This window comes from Drosophila biarmipes, chromosome 2L (genome assembly GCF_025231255.1).
Source record: "Drosophila biarmipes strain raj3 chromosome 2L, RU_DBia_V1.1, whole genome shotgun sequence".
In the NCBI taxonomy this organism is placed as follows: Eukaryota; Metazoa; Arthropoda; class Insecta; order Diptera; family Drosophilidae; genus Drosophila; species Drosophila biarmipes.
The window spans coordinates 6,106,150-6,129,726 of NC_066612.1; the positions used below are offsets into that span (position 1 = coordinate 6,106,150).

The window sequence follows — 23,577 nt, forward strand, 5'->3', positions numbered from 1 at the left end:
AGTAAATGCTCTTACCCTTCCTTCTTCCTCTGCTCATCCTCCGATTCGGACAGCTCCAGATCGTTCTCGAGGCTAAATAGTAGAATGAAAATGGGGAATTAGTATGGAAAGGTTGGTAAAACCCTAGAGAGGGTGTCCTACCAGGAGTCTTGCTTCTCCAGCGAGTGATTCTTCTCCGTTTTGAGCGGCTTGGCCAGCGCCGGCGACGTGACCACGGACGCTGCCTTGGGCGGAGTGGGTGGCAGTTGGTGCAGCGGCGCCAGAGGCTCCACCACCGACGTCGTCCCACTTGTTGCTCCGCCCAGTGGCAGTTGGCTGGCCTGCGGCGGTGTCGTCAACAGCGGGGCGATGGGCGAGGCAATGGGCGCAATGGGCGGGAAAAGTGACGAGGATTCCGAGGAGGGCGGTGACCCGATCAAGTCGATGGCGTACTTTTGTTTATTGGGCGCCGTCAGGTTGTAGTTTTCGCGCGTTGGCGCATGCGGCGTGGCTGCTATGGGATTGAGGCCCTTCACCCCGAAGCTATTGGCTATATCGCTGAATATCTTGTTGAGAAACTGGGCAGAGAGAGAAACAAAATGGTTAATATAAAATCACAGCTTTTCTAAAGATTGTAAACGATGCAGCAAGACAAGTGATGTCTCTAGAGATGTCTCCTTCCATCCACTGCATCGCTTACTACTCTTTTAAGCCACCTACCTCCGGTGGTGGCGCCTGACCCGTCGCAGGACGCTTACTGGCCGCTGGCGGCACAAAGCGGCCGCCGGTCCCATTGTGCAGCGCTGGAGGTAGTGGCCCCAGAAAGGACTTCTCCCGCCCGTTGGGCATCTGGGTGGACAGGGGTGGCCCCAGCGGCGCACTGCTGGCCGGGACTCCGCCGCCGCTGGCATTGTTGTTTGTGGCGCTGGACGAGTTGCTGGCACTGTTGCTCGAACTGGATCTGGGCGGTCCGCGGGGCGGGGCCATGCCACTACTCGACGGAATGTCGTTCTTCATGGGCTGCCCCGGGTAGCCGCCGCGTCCATTGTACGGTGGCTTGTTGTCCGCCTGCTTTAGATATGTCGACGGTCGCTGTTGTTGCTGGTAGTGCTGATGTTGCTGTTGCTGCTGCTGCTGCTGGCCGGGCAGCGCGGAGCCTGCGGACGCGGAATTGGACCCTGCGGCGGAGGAGGAGGCGGAGGCGGAGGCGGATGCGGAGGAGGGTGAGTGGCCCAGGTTGAAGGTGCCTGGCGGCGGCAGGGGCGCCTGCAGGCGCGGATTGCCGGCGCCGGGCGCACTTCGACTGATCCCCACCGTCTGGTTGTTGATGTACACCCGCGCCTCCACGAACTCGCCCAGGGCGGCGGTAATCTCCGCATCTCCCTCGGTCAGCCGCCGCGGCTCCGCGAATAGACTAGTCTCCCGGTCGTCGATCTGTATGCCCTGCTGTCGTTCGATTTTCTCACGCTCGCGTCTTTTTCGCCGCTCGTACTCCTCCATGCTGGAAAAAATATAAGGATTGATTATTTTAATATCTTAAAAAGCGTATTACGGCCTCTTATATTGGTTTATTTTGGTTTAGTTTGGTTTTATCCAGCATTTTTGGGGGTTGCAGGAACAGGAACAACATAAATTGGTACAGCAAACAAACATCACAGGTAAGACAACAACAACAACAAACACGAGGCGTACAAACAGCTGGCATTTTCGAAGGTTTCGCCCAGGACAAACAAATTGCCATGCATTGCGTGCTGGGGTGGCAAAAAGCATTATTCTGCTGATACTTAAAAAAATTTTGTTAGTATTCTCTCTTTTGGTGTTTTTAGATGAGTCAAGAGGTCATCATATATGAATATTTTGAATATTTCGTCAATATATCACTTAAAAGGTCTGTTTAAATGACGTTATTCAATACACAGATAATTAAAAAACTTTGTTCTTATAAAATATTTTTTTAAATTCATTTTTTTTAGCATTTAAAAACCTTTCTCACTCAACATGCTTCCGTTGTCAATATTTGACCCATCTCTGTGGACATGGGTGTTGTTAGGTGTCAACAGTTTGACAAGCATACGGATAGGTGTCAACGGTTGGACATGCACACACGCAAGCACAGTTTGATGGCTATGAAAAGCTTGGCTTTCTTTTTTTTTTTACCGTTTTTAAGGGGAAGCGGGGGATGTTTAAATTGTGCAAATGTTTGCATTTGATTTTGTATGGTTTTTCAGTCAAGTTGCAGTGGTGGTGGTGCAGACATGCTTGAGAACACAACAAATATATGATAGCGGTATGTATGGACAGCGGCGAAGAGAGAGGGAGAGACGGAGACGTGGACAAAGACAGACACAGACAGAAATACAATGCAGTGGCTCTAAAACTTACTTATAATTTTGGCTATACAAATTGTTATTGTATTGCTGTAGTGGATCTAGCTGTTGTTGTTGTTGTTGTTGTGGGGGCTGCTGTTGCTGAAGGAGCAGAATGCTGTTGTTGTTGTTGCTGTGGTGCTGCTGTTGTTGTAGTTGTTGTTGCTGCTGCTGTGCCATAACGCGCGCTTAGTACAAATAAAATAATTAAATTATCCTCGGCTGAGAGGGCACACGCACACACAGACAGACAGGCAGGCAGACAGACAGACACACGCACACAGCCAAAGGATGGGAGGTGTGGGTGGATTGGGGGGCGGGGGGGCTTTGTGGGTGTGACTGTGCAACTAATCTTCTCTCTTTCCCGCTCGCTCTATAACTATCTCGCTCGATTGCTCGCTTATGTTATCGTTGTAATTTTGCGACGTTGAAACGTCGCCTTGTTGTTGTTGCTGTTGTTATTGCAATCGCAGTTGCAGTAGTTGTTGCTGTTGCCGCTCTTGTTGTTGCTGTTGCTTCTCTGGCTTTGCTTTTGTTTTTGCGCCTGCAACATTTTGGAATCCTGCAGTTTGACAAGCACTATCGTTGTTGCTTTTCTGTTTGTTTGTTTGTTGCTTTCTGTTTTTCTTTTCTTCTCTTCTACATGCAGACTTTACTCGTAAATGCTGAATTTGATTTGTTTGTTGGGGGACTTTGATCGTATCTTCTATAGTCTTTTATTGCTTGAGTACGTTGCTAAAGTGTGGGTGTGTTTTGTGTTTGTATGAGTAGAAAAAATAAAGTTGCAGTACCTGAAAGGAGAGCAGAGAAAAGAGAACAAAATTAGTTGCCTACTTCTCAGGGCACTTAAGATTGCAATAGGAAGTATCTAAATAGAAGTCGACTTGGTGATGCCCTACAAAAAAACTATTTGTTTTAATGAAATCTAAATAAAAAAATGCAATTTCATTTCAGAATGGTTTGGGATTTGATATTTTTGGGGGTCCAAAAATTTGCTTAAAATAATAAACCCTTACTTTTTTACACATTTGGCTATGACAAGTTCCTAGAACTAAAGCCAAATGGAATCTTCACCAACACAAGTGCTCTGGGGTGGAACTTAACAACCTTTAAAGTTTCAACAAATCACAATAACAAATATTGTAAGTTTTAGTCAAATAGTCAAACATTAAAGTATGACCAAATCAGAAAACCTATATTGTTCCCATCAACTGTTGGGTTTCTCGGTGTTAAGCAACTTTAGCCCCTGGTTATGGGTCCACCCTAAGTCCTACACATAAGTACGTGTATCAGGCAGCAGTGAATGTCACTCGCCTTCTCATTATGCAAACGGAAACCCACCCACTCGCACCACCCACACATGACTGCCAGGATTATGGGCGACGCGCGTCACATCCTGTGTCCTCAGTCCTTAGACCTCAGTTGTCGCCGTCATTTGGAGAACTTGCCACAAGAACTGGAAGCCGACAACCGAGGAACCGAGGAACTGTGGCATCTGCTTGGCTTGGTTTGGAGTGCAGCGCTTAGATTCACTTAACCCGAGACGATGTCCTTTTGGGCGTATTCTCATGGAAAAATTGCAACTTGAACAAAACTGGCTAGGTGGTTTTAGGGTAAAGAGAGGCTAAAATTTAAATCAGACTTTGTCTGACGCTTTAAAGAAAAGTATCAAATAAAAAACTAAAAAAAATTAAATAAAAAAATATATGAAAGAAACACAAATAAATAAAATAAAAATAAGAAACAAAAAATTAATAAATAAATAAAAAACAAATTAAATAAAAACAAGGTTTTTTTATAAACAAATAGTGGGTGTAAGTCACTTTTAAAAATTTAATTATATTAAAACAAGAAGTAAGCCTAATCTATGTTTATGTCCTACACAAAGCTTATGCCACAGCCTTTTGTAAAATAAACATATTTTCTTGACATTTTTATTTACACCCTTAAAACCGCTTTCTTTGATACATACGCTCCAAGTTTTTTTTGTCTGACGAAAAGTACTTTTTATTTATGAATGGAAAACGTGTCAGTTAAATTAATTTTCTGGTCACAAGCGACAGACGCACTCAGATGACCCTTTTCCCTTTTTACCCAGTCTGCAGAAGGGACAGAATGAGTGAGTGAGTGGAGTCACAAATCTGTTGGCTTTTGGGCGGCACTCAGTTTTTTGTGTTTCTGCAGCTACAATTTATTTGTCTTATAAATTTTGTTAACATCTCAACTGAAGGAGGGCCAGCGAGCAGTCAGAGAGACAAACATTTAATTATTTTATTTCCCAAGAACTTTTCCAGCCCCCACTCCAACAACAGTGCTTGCAAATAGTTTATGCACGTCACCGAAAATAAATGGAAGTGGAGAAAAAGCTTGACAAACTTTCTGGTGCTGGCTTTTCTGCCGGGCCGCCTTTTTGGTTTCCGGCTATTGCTTAATTTATATGTATATGGTAGGGCGGCTGGGAGTCCACAGGCAGGCCAGGGCACAGCCACCGAGCTCATCCACCGATCCAACCGACAAACCATCCGTAAACCCATCTCATCCGCATCCTCTGTGGCCGCTTTAATGTGCGTCCATTTAATCTAAAGCTACTATAATTTGTCCCTTTCTGTGCGTGTGTTTTGTTTGTGCGCCTCGGCTTTTTGTATATATGCATTTTGACTTCTGCTCTGGACTGGGAATTGCAATTCCATTGGTGGCTTTTATAAATAATTTTCACAGAGCATTCAAACAGTACGCAGGCGGTACTAATCTGGGGCTTTGGCAGACGTATTTGGTTATGGTTAAATAATCTAATCAAAACAATAAATTTAAAAATATTAAGGGGAAAAAACATATTGTTTTAAAATAAAAGGGGATGAAAAATATAATTATTACATGTAGAATGATTTGTTTTAGTAGTATAATTTTAATTAGGAAAAAACACATTGTTTTAAAATAAAAGGGGATGAAAAATATAATTATTACATGTAGAATGATTTGTTTTAGTAGTATAATTTTAATTAGGAAAAAATTTCACCTCTCATTTTCCCTATCAAAATAAGGTTAAAAAAATTAAATGAAATACTTAAATGCCTTTCTTTTGTCCTCTGTCGAAGAGCCACTCCTGTTTCGTCGAACTTTTCACACATGTCTATTTGTTTACTTTCTTTTTTACAGCAAATACTGTGACAACGAAACAGTCTCGAGCCCAAAGTCAAACCAACACTGAGAAAAAATGGTACTTCTCTTCCTGAATGTTGTTTTTAAGAATCATTTGCCATTTTAGCTGCTAGTGTCATATAAAAACATAAAAATTTTTGATAGCCTAGTTAATTTTGCAAACAATTACTTTTAAACAGTTGCATTCTTAAGTAGTTAGATTGTTTTTCAGTGCAGGCTCCAAGCGAGGCAAGTTCACACTCAGAGGCACCTCTGACGCCTGTGTTGGAGGGCATATGTTATGAATTTTATGCAAATATGTTTTCGGGAGAGTACTCCCCCAACTCCCCAATGGCACTGCCATTTTCCTTGCAAGAGTTTAGCACAATTCGCGACGTTATAAATTCTTATTTGTTTGCCGCTTTCCTTTGGGTTCGCTGCTCTATTAACATTTAAATCGTTTTTAGGGGTGTTGAAAAAAAGACAAACATCGCTAGGCTTTCGTTCTCATAAGTTCTTAAGAAGTAAGGGGTATGTTTCTATGAAAAGTTTGTGTAACAAGTGTTGGTCAAAAAGATAAAACACGTTGAACCCAAAACAAAAAAAAAGGAAATAGGAAAATAATTTGATTTGATGAATATTTGTTTTATCCAAGTTAAAAGTATCTCCTCACAAGAATAGCTCTCTTTTGGGTTTCGTTTTGATGATCCTTAACAGGAATCAGGTTCACTTCATCCATGGCTCCTGCAGCCTGCTCATCGTGAATCATTTAACAACATGCACAAACATTAAATTACGCATGGAATTCCTTTTTGCCGAGCGGAGAGCAGAGTCCCCCAGAAGGCAACCCCTTGGCCCCCCGACACCGGCAATGGGACAACAACCAACACACAAGACACAGGCTCTTGGCATAGAAAATTCAATTCAATTCAGGGGGCAGAGGCGCAGGATGAGAACAGGACGAAGGACGAAGGCTGGCTGGAAGACCAAGTCAGAGACGAACCGACGAACACATGCGACTAATTTCATATTCATATGCATATTTAGACTAACTACCAGCCGGGGGAGAAGGTGACTGCAGTACAGGGGCCGAGGAGCGAGAGCACAAGATGATGACGCTGGGACGGCAGAGTGGGCTGGGATATCACCGAGGAAAGCAAAAGGCAGTCACTGCACACATTGGCACGCCTAATTTATAACACAAAAGTCTACTTAACTCCCCTATGGAAACTACAGGCAGAGACGCCGCCACTAAGCCGCCAACTGGAGAGGTGAAAATAGAAATAAAAAGAAATGCAGATGGCCCAGTATTTGTTGACCGAAGATGGGAATTCCCATGATCCTATAACGTCGTATCTAAAGGATATTGGTTAGAAAATCCACAGAAGATAAGACACTTTCTTCAGCAAAAAAAAAAGACTAAAAAAATAATCTATTTTTTGAAATCTTTTATCGATGTTGAGATAAGGATCAGAGTTCTCAAGAATTCGCGTTTTAATGTTCCTTTTTTTTTATTAATTATTTTCTCTTTTTGATATATTAATTTACAACAGTGTTGATTTTAATAAGAGATTAAAGTTGTCAGATAAAATAGATTTAGAAATACAAGATTTGTATTTTCAAAGATTTAAAAACCCTGTTCTGTTGTGCTAGCATAGCACAAGAAAGAATATCCTGAAGAATTCGCGTTTTAATGTTCTCTTTTTTCTTAATCTTCGTACTCTTCTCAGAGCTGGTTTATGTTAAGAGCTAAGTTTTCTTTCAATACCATCACACTTCGTTTTAAAATGTCCATGTGCATTATAACACCTTTGACAAGGGTATTCCTACAGCGAAGAGGAGGCAGATTGCCAGAGTGGGCAGTATAGTAAGTTGTGAGTGAGGCGGGGGGATGAATTATCCCCATTTTGTTGGGCAGTGCATAAACAAAGCCAGGTCTGCTTTCCTCGGTGTGTGACTCCTCCGGGTGTGTGTGTGTGTGTTGGACAGGATTTATTATCAAATGGGCGCCATAGACTAACGACCATAGCCACAGTCGCTTTACCTCACCGAGTGCCCTCCTCCTCCCGCTGCCTGCCGCCCCATTTCCCAACATTTTCCCACCATTTCCCGCCATCCACATCCTGGCCTTTGGGATGGCACAGTACTTTCGTATGTCTGTACAAGCAGAGTCAACAAATTTTATGGTAGTCATTAAACTTTCTTTCAGCAAAGCGCCTCAAACTCGAATCCCAACTTCGACTCCACTCGGTTTAGGTGGGTTAATTTATATCTTTAAGGTCCTCCACCTGCTGAACAAGATAGGGGAAGAGTGCCAAGCAGATAGTTTGTCTCCCCTGGCCTGGGGTGGAAAATTTATTTAATTAATTTGAGCAGTTTAGCTTTCGCTCGAGTGTAAAATCAATCTGTTGGCTGAGCATTTTAATGCCTTAAATATGGCAAATTTAATTTACTGCACATGGCGAGTGTGTGGAAGAGGAAAGAATCCACATATGTGCTACAAAATGTATCCAATTTCTTTTTGTGCAGCCCTCAATGGCTGTGCTTAATAATTCGGAAAAGTCAGGTGGCTGTCATTTTAATTGAACGCTTTAACCTTCTGTTGACAATATGCTACATTGGACATATTATTTTGCAAATAAACCGACAATTTGTCTTTCAATTAGCCTTGATTGAGCTGATTCGAATTGCCTACTTTTTTGGGCTGCCAGCAGTTTCCAATCAATTGCATATGCACACGCATTTGACAGGCGAGTGGGTTGGTTAGGCGGCTGCCTTTTTTCCTGTCAAGTTGCTTCAGTTTCCATCGGTATATAAAATATATAGAGAGAGTGTTATCTGCACATGCAGCGTTTATCCGGACACCTTGACTTGTCCGGCGGTCCAAGCTAGCTTTCAAACGCAAACAGCCAGCCAGCCGGGCTTTCATATTGATGCTGACGCATATTTCCTGCTTCATTAACAGCGACGCCGCCATAAAGTATGCTACCGTACGGCGATGGGGATCTAAAAAAAAAAATAGGAGAAAAAGTGTGGAAAAAGGAAAACTGCAATGCGTTCCAGCCCAGCCCAGCTCAGCTCCTCTTTTTTGCTCCTAATTTTATCGTTTTTTGTTCCCACCTGGCGTTGGCTTTTAACGAGACGTCGTCGTCCCAGTTCGAGCCGGGTTCCCTCCTGCCTTCCACCTAGTTAAGTCCTGTCACAGCTTTCCCCATCTTGCCGCTCTACAAGGGGATCCCTATCCCTATCCCCCTCCGCAGTGGGCCTCCTGCCGTCTGGCTGCCTTGGTCATTCGGGTTGGTTGCTCCATTTCAACAGCATGCCATTTTCCCCCATTTTCCCTCATTTTTCGCCCCTGGTTATTAATAACTTCTTCAGTTAAAACTAAGCACAGCACTCACGAGTAAAGCCTGTTTTTATTAACATTAAAATAAACAAAATAATAAACCTCGAGCATAGCTTTTAGGTATATTTATATAAAGTTGAATCCCTGTACTAACAAACATTACTTTAGGATTATCAAAAAATTATAGGCAAAGTATATTAAAGTGAAACTTGAAATTATCTCATTGGGAAGTATCTTATTCGGAAAAAGTATCTCAGGCATTCGCACACTTAAAAAAATAATAATCAAAAATGAAAAAAGTGCCATATAATATTCTGCAGATTTACTATGTACAGATATACTATTGTGGACTCAGGAAATATATTTGCCTTCGATAAAAGAGTATTTCAAGTTGTCCATTTCTTTAGAAAGTTTCGGTTACCTTTTCCCTTCACCTCTTTTACCCCAGAGGTCCTACTTTTCAATCTATCCTCTCCACCGTTTGTCGCTATCCTTAGAGCACGGCTGTTGCCCGGGCTTGTTTTTGTGTTCGCTGTCCGACGTCTTGATTTGATTAAAATGATAATAGTTTTTGGGATTTAACTTAAATTGATGTGGGTTATACAGTCCTGTTGCTATGGAACTTGCCAAATATAATGATGAAAAGGGCACAAATAGATGAAAAACTTTTCCATTACCGCCGTTTTCTAGCATCTGCTTTTTGGGTTAAAACAAATTTCGGAGTTTAAAGAGCGGGTTGAGATTAAGCTAAGAAGGATGTGCAACATAAAAATTCCATTAATAAAATGGCATAACATTTGCTGCAATTTCCTTCTTCTCCCTAATCCTTTCTTCTCCCCTGCAAGTCGCTCACCCGCCTCTCTGTGGATCTCTTAGCAAAATTGCACTGGTCGTGTGGCCACCACTGAAGCAAGTGCCTCAAATTGCCAGGCTTTTGGATATGAAGGTAACTTTAAACGGAGGGGGCATGTTGGCGCTATAGCCCACCCAGGCCACAAGTGCTACCAAATGGCCTAGGGAATAAGGTGGGCTGCGCATCCTGTGGTTAACCGCTGGTATTTCTACATTCACCCCAGGACCCTGAAGCCTAGTTGATATAGTGGGTTTATATACGTGGTGTAATCATGACGAGGAAGCCAAATTGCAAGCAAATTGTGGCTTTTTAATCAATCAACTTTTACGCAGCTTGGCTGTATTAATAAAGTTTTGAATTGGGTAGAGGGTGAGTTTGTAAAAATTGTTTAGAACGCACTAATTTTCCAATACAAACATTAACAATAAATTATAATAAAATCCCTAAAACTCAGGTAAAGTAGTAACGGCGAAACCACCCTTGAAATTAACTTTTTTCTGATTGCATTTTAAATTTAAGAACGAATACTTCCCACTTTTGAGAAAATTCGTTCTCAAAAGTTTAGTTCCATATTTTATTACTTAAATTTAAAACTTTCCATCCCTCACTTTAGTTTGCCAATGTAAACTGAAGCAAAAAATCGACCCTTTCAAGCCCCCTGCTATATCTTTAAGTTCTATAAATTTCAGTGCTTTGGGAAAATATCTGGACATGAACAGAACGATTTCCAATAAGCTAGCACGTCCATTGGATCACAATAACGCCCATTTAACCAACGGGGAGAGCAGCTGTGCCAGTGCAGGCTAAAACAAAAACAAATCAGAGAAATTGTTCAAGTGAAATGTACAAAATAATAACAGTTTAAATTGAAATTGCATTGTTGCAAGAACTACAAAAGCGGAGGGGAAAAACAACAGTAGACCGGTCCGAGTGCAACACAAAAACCCTTGACTCTTTTTTCCTTGTATTATTATTATTTTTTCCAACAAAAGCCAGTGACGAGCGACAAAAGTTTTGCGGTTGTCAACAATTGTTCGTTCCACATCTTGTTGTTGCCGCTGGCGCCATGTAGCCACTGTTGATTGCCGGCCTACAGTTGGACAAGCACTGCTTAATCAATGCGGGGATTAAGCTGAAATGGCCAATTCCCGATGTTTTTCAATTTCGTCAGAATGCGAAATTATTTTAAAATCAATAAGGTTTTATATAGATATGCCACAGAAATCCCTATAATTTTAAGTGTCTAAAAGTATGCAGTGAATAAATAGATACAACCAATTTAAATGCCTGATTTAAAACATATTGTTGCATACTTTCAGACAACTTAAAACTTTTTTTTTTTTTTTTTTTTTTTTTTTTTTTTTAATTAACATCTTTATTTAATATAATCCAGGAACAGATCTAATTAAAGCCTTTAACCTAAATGTTTTCTTAAGTAAATAATCTCTTAATTATAAATTATAATTAGTTTTCAACTTGGTATATAGGAGTAGATCAAATTACGACTAGTTTCAAGTAAATAATATATTCATATTAGTCTCTTAGGAGCAGCCCAAAATGTCTTCTTTTGAGCCTGCGAATTGGGATAGCCCCCTGTAATCTCCGGGCTAGACGATTACGGTGGGAAAACTACATTAAAAGGTGATTTCAAAATAAGATTGATGATAAATGTATGCAACAATATAAATAATTACTTTAAAATTTTATATATTTGAGAAGACTTTAATTCTATTACGATTTAACTTATAAAATAAACAGCCTGTTTTATGATCCTAACCCCTGACATCTTGTTAGCAGTAGTCGCGTAAACAAGACTAATTTTACCAGCCCTTTTTTTATCTCAATGAGGCCCAGATTAGTTCCTGTTGCTAACCCTGCCGACTACTGGCGGTGGTTGCCGTGACTACATTTGAAATAAATGTATCTAAAGTTTAGTTGGGAGTTTTATTCTTTTATCTACTGCTCTCCAACATGGCCAACACACACACACACATGGTAGTTCCTTGCTGGCGTTTCCTCTTCAAGTTGGTCCGTGTATAATCTACATTATATATATCCCCTCTCGCTATTTCACAAAAGTTTCACTTTGATAGTTGGGGTAACATTTTTTGGCGCTTTGGGTCTGCCGCTGCCGTCGCCGCCGCTGTTTTTGACAACTTACTCGTGCGTCGCGCCGCCGTTCACCGCCCGTGCCACGCCCCCTCTACACCCATACCGCCTAAGCGACCCCCCTTTTTGAGGCAAGTATGTAGGTATCTGTGAGTGTGTATCTGCTCTGTGGCCGAGGAGATATCTTTGCTTGGTAGCTGCGTTTGGCAACACATGTGCGCGAGTCCCTCTGTCGGTCCATCTCCTTTTATATGTCTGCCTCTTTTTATTTCCCCCACTTTATACGTATATCTCTCATTCTTTCCCGTTCAAATGCCATCTTTTTGCCCTTTGGGCCATTAAAGTTGTCGATGTTACTTTAAATTGTTTTTCGTTGCCCACTTTTAGGCTCTATTGGGTGATATAAGCGATTTGTGGTACATGTTCTTTTATGGGACTTAATTCAGACGTCTTTGTGTGTTTAAGGATTGGCATGTAAGGGGTGGAATAAAAAAGATTTATTAAAAAGGAAAAATAAAATGTTTGTTTTCTACTTTGAAACCGTTTTTTAAGGCGCGTAAAAGTATGCAGTAAAATGAAGAGGATTCCATGTTCAACATAAATGGTTGCATACTGTTACACAGTTTTAAAATTCTAATTATTTATTTATACCTTCTACCTTCCCAATTAAATTCAATCAAAGTGTTTAAATTTCCGCTCACAAGACAACTTCAAAGCACAGCAAATGTGTTACCCCAGTAGCCGAGCTTGATAGTATTTGCTTTGCTTTCTAGCCACCTTACGGGCAAATCAATTAACTTAATGAAAACTGTTTAGTTATGCACAAGTGCTGCATTTGTGTCTCCATTTGCAGCAGGCGGCCACCAAGATGGAAATCAAAATAATAGGTATGGAAAGCAGATTTTTGCGACCAGTTTACCTGCTGTACCTACTTTATAAATCATGAACCCGTATAATCCCCACAAGTGATAGCATTCATATTTAATGCTGTTTTCATTATACACAACTTGGGGGTACATTTATTTTGCATCCCCAACGACAGAAGCAATTTCAAACTCAACTTGACCGCAAATCGCGTACCGATGCCAAAATGTAAGCGTAACTAATTCATCTTCTGTGTGTGCGAAAGAGACGGCTATAGAGGGAGCAAAAGAGACGGCGCCACTGAGACCGAGATAATTACAAAACTGATGAGGTCTCGCCGTTGTCTTCGGTTTCATAATAAATTATCGCGCAATTTGTTAAGGGAAAACTATTGGTCGGGAAAATGGGGGGTAAAAGGAGGAAAACGAAACACCGAGGGGAAACTTTCAACAAGTTGGAAAATGGCAGCCCCGAACAACAGAACAGCAATAATAACAACAACATGAACCTGCCGCAGAAGAAGGCAATAAAAACGTTTTCAACATTAATCAATTAATTTCAATTAAATTGTGAAAAATCACAAAAACGTGAGGAAAGACAAGCGGCACAAACAGGTTTTGGTATTTCTGTTGTGTAAAGATTGTGTGGAAAGAAAACACCAATGAAAATAAAATTAAAGGTACAATTACAGCGAAAAGCATAAAAATCATATTTTTTTAGTTGTAGGAACATGAACGTGACATTTTATGAAACTGCAGGAAGGGTTAAATAGAATTAAGAGGTTTTTGTTTTTATCCCCAGTTATTAAATCAAATATACCTCATAATATATATGGAAATAAGCTAGACCCAATGACAAAGGTTAAAATTACACATTGAATTCAATCTAAACTTGTGATAATTTGTATGACTCAAGAATTATGTGCCTATTATTTATTAGGCAATAACAAAAAAATCAACAGGGATCATAATAAAACAAAACGGAAAATAATATTTCTCGTAGACACAATAAGGAAAATAGAAAAGCAAATACAGCGGGAGAGCAGAGCGAAAAAGCATGCTTTTCATCTTTTTTCTTTGCCCCCACATTTTTGCGTTTCTATTTTGTCTGTGCTCCCTGTTCTCTTGTTTATCTATCGTAATTTATTGTAGTTTCTTCGCTGCTTTCTGCAACATGTGCGCGCTACCCCACATTCTTTTTTCCCCTCTGTTTTGCTTTGGGGTCTTTGCGCGGGGAGTGATAAGACTATAGTCCCGACAACGCACAGATAGAGATATAGATACATTCGAGTGGTGCTTCTTTTTATCGGTTCGGTTGTACAATTACGTATACCCGAGGTTTTGCTTTTTATTTTTTGCCGTATAATGGGAAATTCTGTATCTTTGTCTTGTAAATAATATTAGAGTGATCAAAACTACCTTTCTTTTTTAAATACTTGGTAATAAAGCAAAATCAAATCTATTTGTAATGTTAGTTCCGACAAGATAGAGATACACTATCTGTCGGTCTTCAGCAGTGGTTCTTCTTTAAATCGGTTATGTGGTATTACTATGTATACCCGAGATTTATCTATTTATATTTTTTTGAAAATAAATAGTATTTAAATAACAAATTAATTTCAGAGTGATCAAAAACCTATGTTTCAACACGTGGTGATAATTCCAAATTCTATCCACTGCACACACTTTTGCTAATATTGCCGCAGAAACTGAGTTAAATTCGGCATAAATGACATTTGTTCGGGCTGCAACGCTGCGTATACGTAATGCAAATTATTTTAATTGCTTGCCGTCATGTTATTGAACCCAGGACCGCAGGGGTAACAGGATCCTTTTATTAGCAGCTAGCTAATGCAATTGTGAGCCCATCCACATCGACCTGTTGGCCAATGGAGCTTCATAGCCGGGCTAGCCAGCTGCACTGACAAAAGGGTGGAGGATACGTGTACGTCGATGTTTTCTGGTGTGTGCAACGCAGTCTGCTGTTAACAAGGTTACATTAAAAACAAACTTATGCGGACGCTTTGGCGCCACCGACACAGGATGTGGATGCGGATGCGGAATGTGGCATGTGTGGCCAGCAATATACCCAAAACAATAACAACAATAACGAGTGTGGGTAATGGGGATTCTTGTGGTCCAGCCATCGCCACCACACACGCTTCACTGTGTGTACTTTGGCCCCTGACATTAGGGGCTATAGCTTTCATTCGCGTGGGCAAAGCACAATTACGCGAAATACGCAAAGCGATGCAAAACTCCAAAAATGCCAATCTAACATTTTATGCAGGAGGTTAGGACAGGTCAGGTAGGCCGAGGTTAAAATTCGTTTGCCTAAAAGGTAAATGAAATAATGCGTATGCCTGTGCAGGAGTATATGCAATTTGAATGATTTTCCGCTCAAAAGGATACTAAAAATCACAGAAGGAGCTCGAAATCAAGGATCGTTTATTTATCTTAAATTGTATTTCATCCTTTGCGTAGTACTTAAAGCAGGGAGCCACCCACTTGGACTTGCCAGTTGGGCCAGCCAGCAGTTATTTCCGGTTGCCTTCATCTATTTACTCTGGATTATTGCAATCCTTCGCATTTTCAGCTCTTTTCCTCCCTTTTACTTTGCAATTTGTATGAAAATTCGTATTATTTTGTGTCGTTATTTTTAATATTTCCGCATAAATTATGCTAAACACTTGCCATTGTATAAAATGGACTTCCTTTTTGGGCAGTATTTCCACTACTCGGAATAGGCAAATAAAATGCAACAATAATATTGTAATTTATTATAACTAAATATTTTGCATTTATTAAAAAAATATTATTGCTTATGGCAAACATAAATCAAAAAAGTGAAATTCCAAGTTTAATAGCTGAGGTTTTTACCACTTTATTTGAAAGCCCCAACTTCTTTAACACTTGGATTATCCGAAAATGTATCCTATAAATATTAATTAAGGCAGCTTGGATTAGCAGATGATGCTTTAATCACCATCACACATGGCTAACTCCAGCGAGGGTTGTTTGAATAGTAAATGAAATGTCTACGGCTGCCATCGCTTTTGCCGTCGCTTTGTTTGCATTTCCTTATAATTAAACTAATTTGCAAAGAGTTTTTCTCCATCATCTTTTCCCATTTTCGTCCTGCGTCCTTCGACTTGGCTTTCTCACTTCTATTTTTTCTTAATTGCGTTTATGCTTTAAGTGCTGTGGTGCGGTGTGGGGAGGCAAGAAATCGAGACCCTGAGGGTTGGGGACCTAACTTGGTTTCCTAGGACAGCATGCTTACGTCTGTCCAAGCACTTACTTCGCCGCTCCATTCCCATTCCCTCCAGTGTTCCTCCGTTTTTCATGCGCGTTGCGCGTCATAAAATATTGATGGCCATAAATAAAGAACCGCGTAGCCTTTAATGCGAACGCAGCGCTAACGTAAACAAAAAGTAGGCAGAACAGTGGATATTTCCCAAGGCAAATTGGTTATAATTACTTATTTTTCACGAGGTAAGTGAGTCATTTTTGTTGTTTGAAAGTAATTGGATTATGAACATTATACGTATAAACCATTTTGTTTAGTATTCATATTATTTAGAGTAAATTGTGTTTGCTATTCCGGTATTATAATTGTGGTTCATTTTGTTAGGTATTTTTTTTATTTGGTACTGACTTAGCTTGGTGTTCATTTTGAGTGGTATTTGTTTGATTTGGGGTTCACTTTGTTTAATTTTTTTTTTGTGATCATTTTATTTGGTATTCATTTTAAACGTTGTTATATATTTTGCATTCATTTTGTACCTTTTATTTATGGTTCATTTTGATAGGTGTTCATTTTATGTTGTGTTCATTTTATATTGGGTTTATTTTACTTGCTATTCATTTTATGTGGTGTTCATTTTATATTGAGTTCATTTTACTTGGTATTCATTTCATTCGGTGTTCATTTTATTTATGAATTTATTTCATTCGTGTTCATTTCACATGGTATTCATTTAACTCGGTGGTTCATTTCATAACGTTTAATGCATAATTTCCAGCTTTGGCCCACTGTCGAGTGCCGCAGGACGAGTGGCAGTTGATTACAACCGTGGACGCTGTGGTCGCGTTAAACTGTTTGCGGTTGCCATGGAGAAAAGCGAGACAAAAGTCGAAGATGATGATGATAATGGAGAGGAAGTGAAGGTCGGGGCAGGCGGCACCACTTGGAGCCGCTGGAGATGGAGTACTGAGGAATTAAGTGTCAAAACGCAGCTAAATAAATAAAGAAATTAAGCGCGGATGGTCAAGAAATCCTCGACGCAGACTTAACGATTTTATTGGCATACGAAGGTGCTGTTGGTTAGTGCATTTAAAGTGCAAATGATAAATCACTCGGACTTAAGCTCTAGGAATGGTTATCCATCAGAGCTTTCTGTCTATAAATATGAAATATTTTCTGTTGCTTGCTGAATTCGATTATAACAACATTTGTTAAGCACATTTCAGTGTACACAAAATAACTAGAATTGAAATATTTGCATCCACAATCCTTTTAACATTTTTTGCCCCCAATTATTCCACCACAAACCCAATCAAATGGTAAAACCAAAACTGAAATTAATCAAAATAATGACTAAGGAATTTTACACATATGATAATTTGCGTGGAAACCGCTGAAAAACGGGAAATAATTGCACACATATATTTCGAGAGTGGCCAGTGAAATCAATTAACTAATTATTTAAGCGGCTTACGCTGGCCACCCACGGCAAAAGCCATGGCCATAAACAGCGGGGCGTGGCCGTTTTGGCCATTGGGTAAATATGCAGCAACAATAAATAAGAGTAATGATAATATTATTGCTATTGCTATTGCAAGTATATTGACACAGGCAACAAAACATAAGTGAGGCACGCCTCATTAATTTGTATTTCGTGTGGGGAGGGGGGATCCAACTTGTGGTACTGGTTTCAAATGAAATCGCCTTTCGCGAGTGTGAGAGCTTACATCGCATTAGTATGTGAGGGCTGAGCCAAGCGCAAGCAGCTCTCCTCCTGCTCACGCAAAATATGAAAATCATTTCGCCAAATGTCTACTTCGGTTTCCCACACCGCCCCTCCTCCTCCTGTTGGCCATGTTTTCCCGGCCAAGTGACTGACTGGCATATTGAGCAAAACATCAAGTCAAGTCGGTTGAAAGGGGATCAAGGCGGGATGAGCAGGCGGCGTTGAGTGGGCGATGGCTGGGTTGGCTGGTTGATGGATAGTAAGGGCTGGGGGTCGGAGGTCATGCCATTGGCCGTACGTGCGTGTTAGACACAACTTCCCCCTGCAACACCAACAAACACCAGTGCCGAGTGGAGCAGTCGGACGCAGCGACGGAGCATAATGGGAATTTCAAATATGGCAGATATATAAGCTCAAGGAATGCTGAGATCATCGGGCTTGAGCAGCCATAACGAAGCGGGAAATACCCTACTTATTCTTATTCATAATTTTATAGGATTGCTTAAATATCAACAATAACTCTGAGGTTTAGGCATAACTAACTTAAATTATATCTTGAATTTTTCAGAAATGAAACTATTATAATGCATATATATATCATTATTATCCTCACATAATCATATAACTATCATATGTATCATTATATTATCATAATACATATCATTGTTTAAACAGTTTTGATCTTTTGTAATATATTTTAAGAGAGAAGTGTTCAATCTTTCTCACTACTTGAAGAACTTTCCTTACAAATGTTGTGTTGTGTTTAGGTATTTTCCAAATCCTCCTTCAAAATCTACATATTTCAGGCCATTACTGTACCATTTACCTCATTAGCTGACCAGCACTCCCACCAACCATTAAACTCCTCAAGAATATGTTCGACTACTCAAAAGCCCTGACAATGACAATACAATCAAGTGGTGCCGGGAAATGCATTGACCAGGCCCAGATGCTCCCCCCAACCGGATCCTTTTGTGGCTGTTCCAGAAACCCTCAGTATTCCCCTCCACATACTTATACAGTTATGCGCCTGGTTAACTCATCTTGTGTTGTCTGTTGTGTGTTTCGGGCTTTGGGGTGCGAGTTTAGGGGTTTCGGGTTGGTTTTCGGTTAAAATGTCGGAGTTGTGTCGCTGTCTAGCGATGCGATATATGCTACTGCTACTGGTGCTGCTGTTGCTGCCGGAGCTCTGCCGGAAATGCCGTTAAATGAAATTGTTTTCGTCAAAATTAATGTGCACAACAAAGCTGGAAAGGCGAAGAACAACAAACACGACATCGTCATCATCATGGGGTTAAGTGGATGGGTGTGCTGCTGGTGGATTCTGGATTTTGGATTCTGGTGGCCACACGTACGTGACAGATTTTGATGAAATTTTCGTTTGCAGCTCTTCTGTTCTGGGTGTCAAATGCGGGCTTGGACTGCTTGTAATTGCCCGGGTGGCGAATGGTAAATGGCAAATGCTAGAGGGATGAGCGGCCATAAGAAAACGACATTTTTCCCAAGGCAAATTGAGCTGCTGGCATATTTTCGTCGATGACTTTGCGACTGACGCAAAATGGGGAGACAAAATGATGGCGAAATTAGCAGGAAATACTGGAATATATTAGTGACAGCACTTAAGGGTGGCATCCAAACTTAATTAACTTCTAATCAAAAGTAATGGCACTCACTAAAACTGATTAGGGCCGAACCAAAAACTCCTTGCATTATTAATTAACTTCGGGTTGAAATCATAATTATTTAATGAGAAAAAAAGGAACATTGCCTAATCCTTAGTTCATTAAATTTGTTAGTATACTAAACATTTGTAAAATGTATACTGGGGCGATAAGCTCATTTTATATGTTGCACACCAAATTTACAAAGGAATTTGTTTTATTTAAGCTGCTAATTTAATGCTGTGCATTTTTACAACATTTTTACAACCCAACCAGATCCCTTGCAGCCCGAGGGCAATAAGGAAAATAAGGCGAGACTGGATTTCTCAAAGAACTCAATAAACGAACGTGTGCGTGTCATATAGGCCTTACTTTAAGAAAGCGGCAAGCCAATTTCCCATACTGTCACCATTAGGTCTTCCATAAAGACTAGCTTAGACTTTTAAGAAAACAAAAATAAAGTAAGAAATATGAACATTGAGAGGTTAAGAATAAATCAGTTGCAATAGTCGCACTAAAACATAGGACAATTTTGGCTGACCTCTGTTCTTCTGTTTTATACCTCTCGATGTCGCCGGACTCCGACATAAGCTAACACCAAAGAGAGAAAAAAAAGAAAACAAAACGAAAAGAGCGTTAGAATTATGACACAAAGCCGCATAAATCTTGTTGAAGATAAAAAAAGAATTGGAAAAACAAGGGAAGTCCTGGGAAATGCAGAGGAGCTGAACGGCGAAAGCCGGAAAATCGAGAAAAGCTATAAGGTCAACAGTTGGGCCTACGTATGCACGTCCAATAGCTGAATTCGTTTCGAGGTGAGTGTCAGGTGCAGAGTTTTTCTTGCTCGCTGGCCGGGCAATTGAAATTCCTTTCTTCTCTTCGATTTCTGGTTTGAACCATTATGCCGTAGAGTGATTTAATAGAGGAGCTCTTCAAAAATTCTGATGGGGAAAGTTCCGATTGATAACCCAACATGCTGGAAGACAGCCTAATTGAAATATTGATTGAAAGGTTTTCGAAGGATTTCAAGAAAATGTGGATATAATTGATGTTTGAAATCTAAGTCTGGTTGTTACCCACCACCTCCATAAGGTTTTGAAAGGTGCCCGAAAGTATGCAACACATAATGGTAAACACGCTTAAGCTTTCCATTCACTTACTTTTGCTGCCTACTTTTAGACACATTTTTAATTTATTTCGAAAACCTAGGGATTTAAAACGAACTATTATCTATTCCTCATCATCTTTATAAGTTCTACTTATTAAATAGCATTACAACATTCAGTAAAAGCATTCTAGCAGCAACTCACACATATAATCATCGACTAATAATCATGCGCAACCCTTGCCAAGGAAATAAGGAACTCGATTTCCTATCAATAAATTCGATGGCTTATTGAAACTGGTGCCAGAAAGTTCCAATGCCACAGTTGCCAAACGAAAATATGTGTACCGGAAGCATATGCGAGTGAACTTTTAAGTTGGCATCGATTTTTGAGTGCTATTTCTACCAAAAAATAGTGGGCAACCGAGAAAACTATAGCATACTTTGTGGCCGATCATTGTGTGCCCATTCACTTGGAAGTTGCTGCGGCAGGACTCACATGGAAAGGACAACAAATGCTCGACTCTCGCAGTAACACCACAAAAATGCGTAGCTTAGGTTAGCTCAGGGCATCCTAGTTCTCCACCGCCCCAGTCTCAGTCCCCAAACCGAAAATCCAGACTCCAGTGGACACTGAACCTACCCCCTCCCTTCGTCCACTCCTATATACACAAAAGGCCATTCACAGTTCACAGACCGGGCGACGAGACGAGACAGACTCCTTTTTGGGACTGCTCTTGGCTGGCTTTATTTTTGGGACGGGGGCACGGGCAGGCCATAAAATTAGTATGACATGTTGACCCTGCCGAGCTAAAGCCAGCAACAAGAAAAACATTACTGTGAAGCAATTATCAAAATGTCTAAAGTGCTGTGTTGAATCTCACTGCGTATACGTAATATCACACATACGCCACGTTGCGCCCCCTGAAAGCGGGAGAGCGAAAGGAAATCCCGTTGATGTGCTGGACTCAACTTGCAACTCGGTTTTTGGCCAAAAGTCACTAGAAAACTACAAAAATGAAACCTTTTTTTCTTTGGTTAGCCAATATTGAGTTCGTATTGGATTGCTTTAGTACTACTCGCACTGGCACTGGCACATGGTAAGCAAACATACTCAAAGGCAAACTTACTCTTTGGTCTGCTGAATTTGGCATGTTCGATTTATTGATAGTTCTGCGTTGGAGGCTAATAGACTGGATTAAATAACTTACGGAGCAAGAGCGCTTTTTTGCAGTTAATAAAACGCATTACTGTAAGATTAGTTTTATCAGAACTAATGTTTTGTACTCTAAAAAAATAATAAATAAATATCATTTGTAAACTCGGATGTTTTTAAATCTCTTTTATTAGAGCCTAAAGGTATGCAGCGACAAATTTAAACAAAATATTTTTGATCAAACTCCTATGGTTACACTTTTTATACTGATTTATTGGATTCAGGTAGACCCCTACCAAACCGCTACCCTTAACCACAATTGATAACAGAATTATCGTTGCCATGTTTACTCCCCTGATTTACAACGGATTTCATCAGCTTGGGTCATCACCATCGTGTACAAGACCTCTATAAATACAGTATTAATGGCTGCAAAGCCCAATTCCCAAATACACACCAATTGCAATTCAACTGATTGCACTCTACCCGAAATCGCAGCAATAGGACAAGGTGCTTTAATTGCCACGCCCCAAACGACGCCCATTCAAGGGCCATCCCATTAGCAAATACAACACAGCGGCTATAATTATAAGCCACACCGCTCCCCAATCTCCCTACCACCGTTTCGACAGAATAAATGGCTAACTTTGTTGCTACCGCCGCTCTGCCGGTCTAAATGAGTCGGGTCATATCTGTTGGCCAACAATCGCTCCCATATGTATGTACAACAGAAATGGCGAAATGTATTTGTATACCTACAGGTAAATGTGTGTTTGTGCGGGCTTTCGCATTTCCTTTTCCATCCCCCTACCTCTATAACCTCTATATTGTTGTCATAGTTGCCCACCGTCTGCCCAGAGGTGAATATATTGGAATCAATATAACTGAGCCCAAGAGATTAGCAAAGGTATTAGGAAATACGTGAAAAGTGCCAGAGAAAGAAATATTCATAGTCCATCGGCGCTCAACAAAAGTTGGCATCGATTATAAAGGTGTTTAAAAGTATGCAACACATTTGTATACCGCGAATGCGAGCTATTTTTCACTGCATACTTATTAGCAGCTTTAAAAAGCATCCTTTTAAATCTTACTTTTGGCATATAACAACTTGATTCATTCAATACCAACTTTATCTGTTGTTTCTCTGTTTCATTTTCTTTTGTTTTGATCATGTATCCCAGGGTACATAAACCGCTGCTGAGTTTTTATTACACCATTTTTATTATTATTTCGCACACATATAGCGCATAGCACCTCAATATATGTATATCCTCACTCATATCCGTCTCTATAGCTGCTTTCCCTTTATCCCTCAGTGTTATTATTTCATATGGCAGCCACCCTCGAAAACCCAACATTCGGAAGTTTACTTTTTCCAATTTTTCCGTTCGCTTTGGCGACCATTTACTTTGACTGGTTCCTCACAGTCTTACACTTCTTGTTGCATCTGCTCTGCGATTCGTTTCGATTTCTAGTCGATAGGGAGGGGTAAGACCGACCGCTGATCAAATGAAAGGGGCTAGTGGGGAAGTGCTGCCGACTATTTCATTTCATTTCATTTTACTTGTACTTTTCTGTCTTTCTTTTTATTTGAGTTATTTGCGATTTTTTATGGGCCTCCGACAGCCTTTGTTACATTACTTTTTTTATGATTTTTTTTCTCTGCTGCCGCTGAGATTTATTATTGTTTTCGACGACGTATGTACGATTGTTGGTGTGTACATTTTGTGCGCGGGTTTTGGCATGTAGCTGAAGCTTTTTGTAAATCCACCAGTGGATTGGATTTTTTGCCGCCAATCGCCGACTCCGTGAGCTATTCGACGACTTGGTCGTCATTGTCGCCATCGTCGAACCATTTTCCCAATAGGCTGGGATGACCAGTTGGCTATATTTGAGCTGATTTTTATATTAATTAAAAACAAAAAAATAGTTAGTCATCAGAATGATGAGTATGCATTTAAAAAAAGAGGTTGAGTATGTTACTAAACAAGTGTTTAAAATTTTATTTTTATACATCATCTTTCAAAG

At 40.3% G+C, this 23,577-nt stretch overlaps 1 protein-coding gene across 4 annotated transcripts in view; it reads right to left on the bottom strand.

The window, feature by feature from the left end:
• LOC108027758 (AF4/FMR2 family member lilli) overlaps positions 1-23,577 on the bottom strand; it is a 73,603-nt gene that overhangs the window by 6,211 nt on the left and 43,815 nt on the right. For 3 of the 4 annotated variants that reach the window (XM_050885605.1, XM_017099311.3, XM_050885604.1), the window contains exons 2-5: positions 2,362-2,533; positions 700-1,480; positions 142-557; positions 16-72 (exon numbers count right to left, since the gene is read on the bottom strand). In XM_050885605.1, the coding sequence (XP_050741562.1) occupies positions 16-72; positions 142-557; positions 700-1,480; positions 2,362-2,525 (1,418 nt within the window). In that variant the 5' untranslated portion in view covers positions 2,526-2,533. The remainder of the gene's footprint in view (positions 1-15; positions 73-141; positions 558-699; positions 1,481-2,361; positions 2,534-23,577) is intronic. The other variant, XM_044093987.2, reaches the window with a different exon arrangement.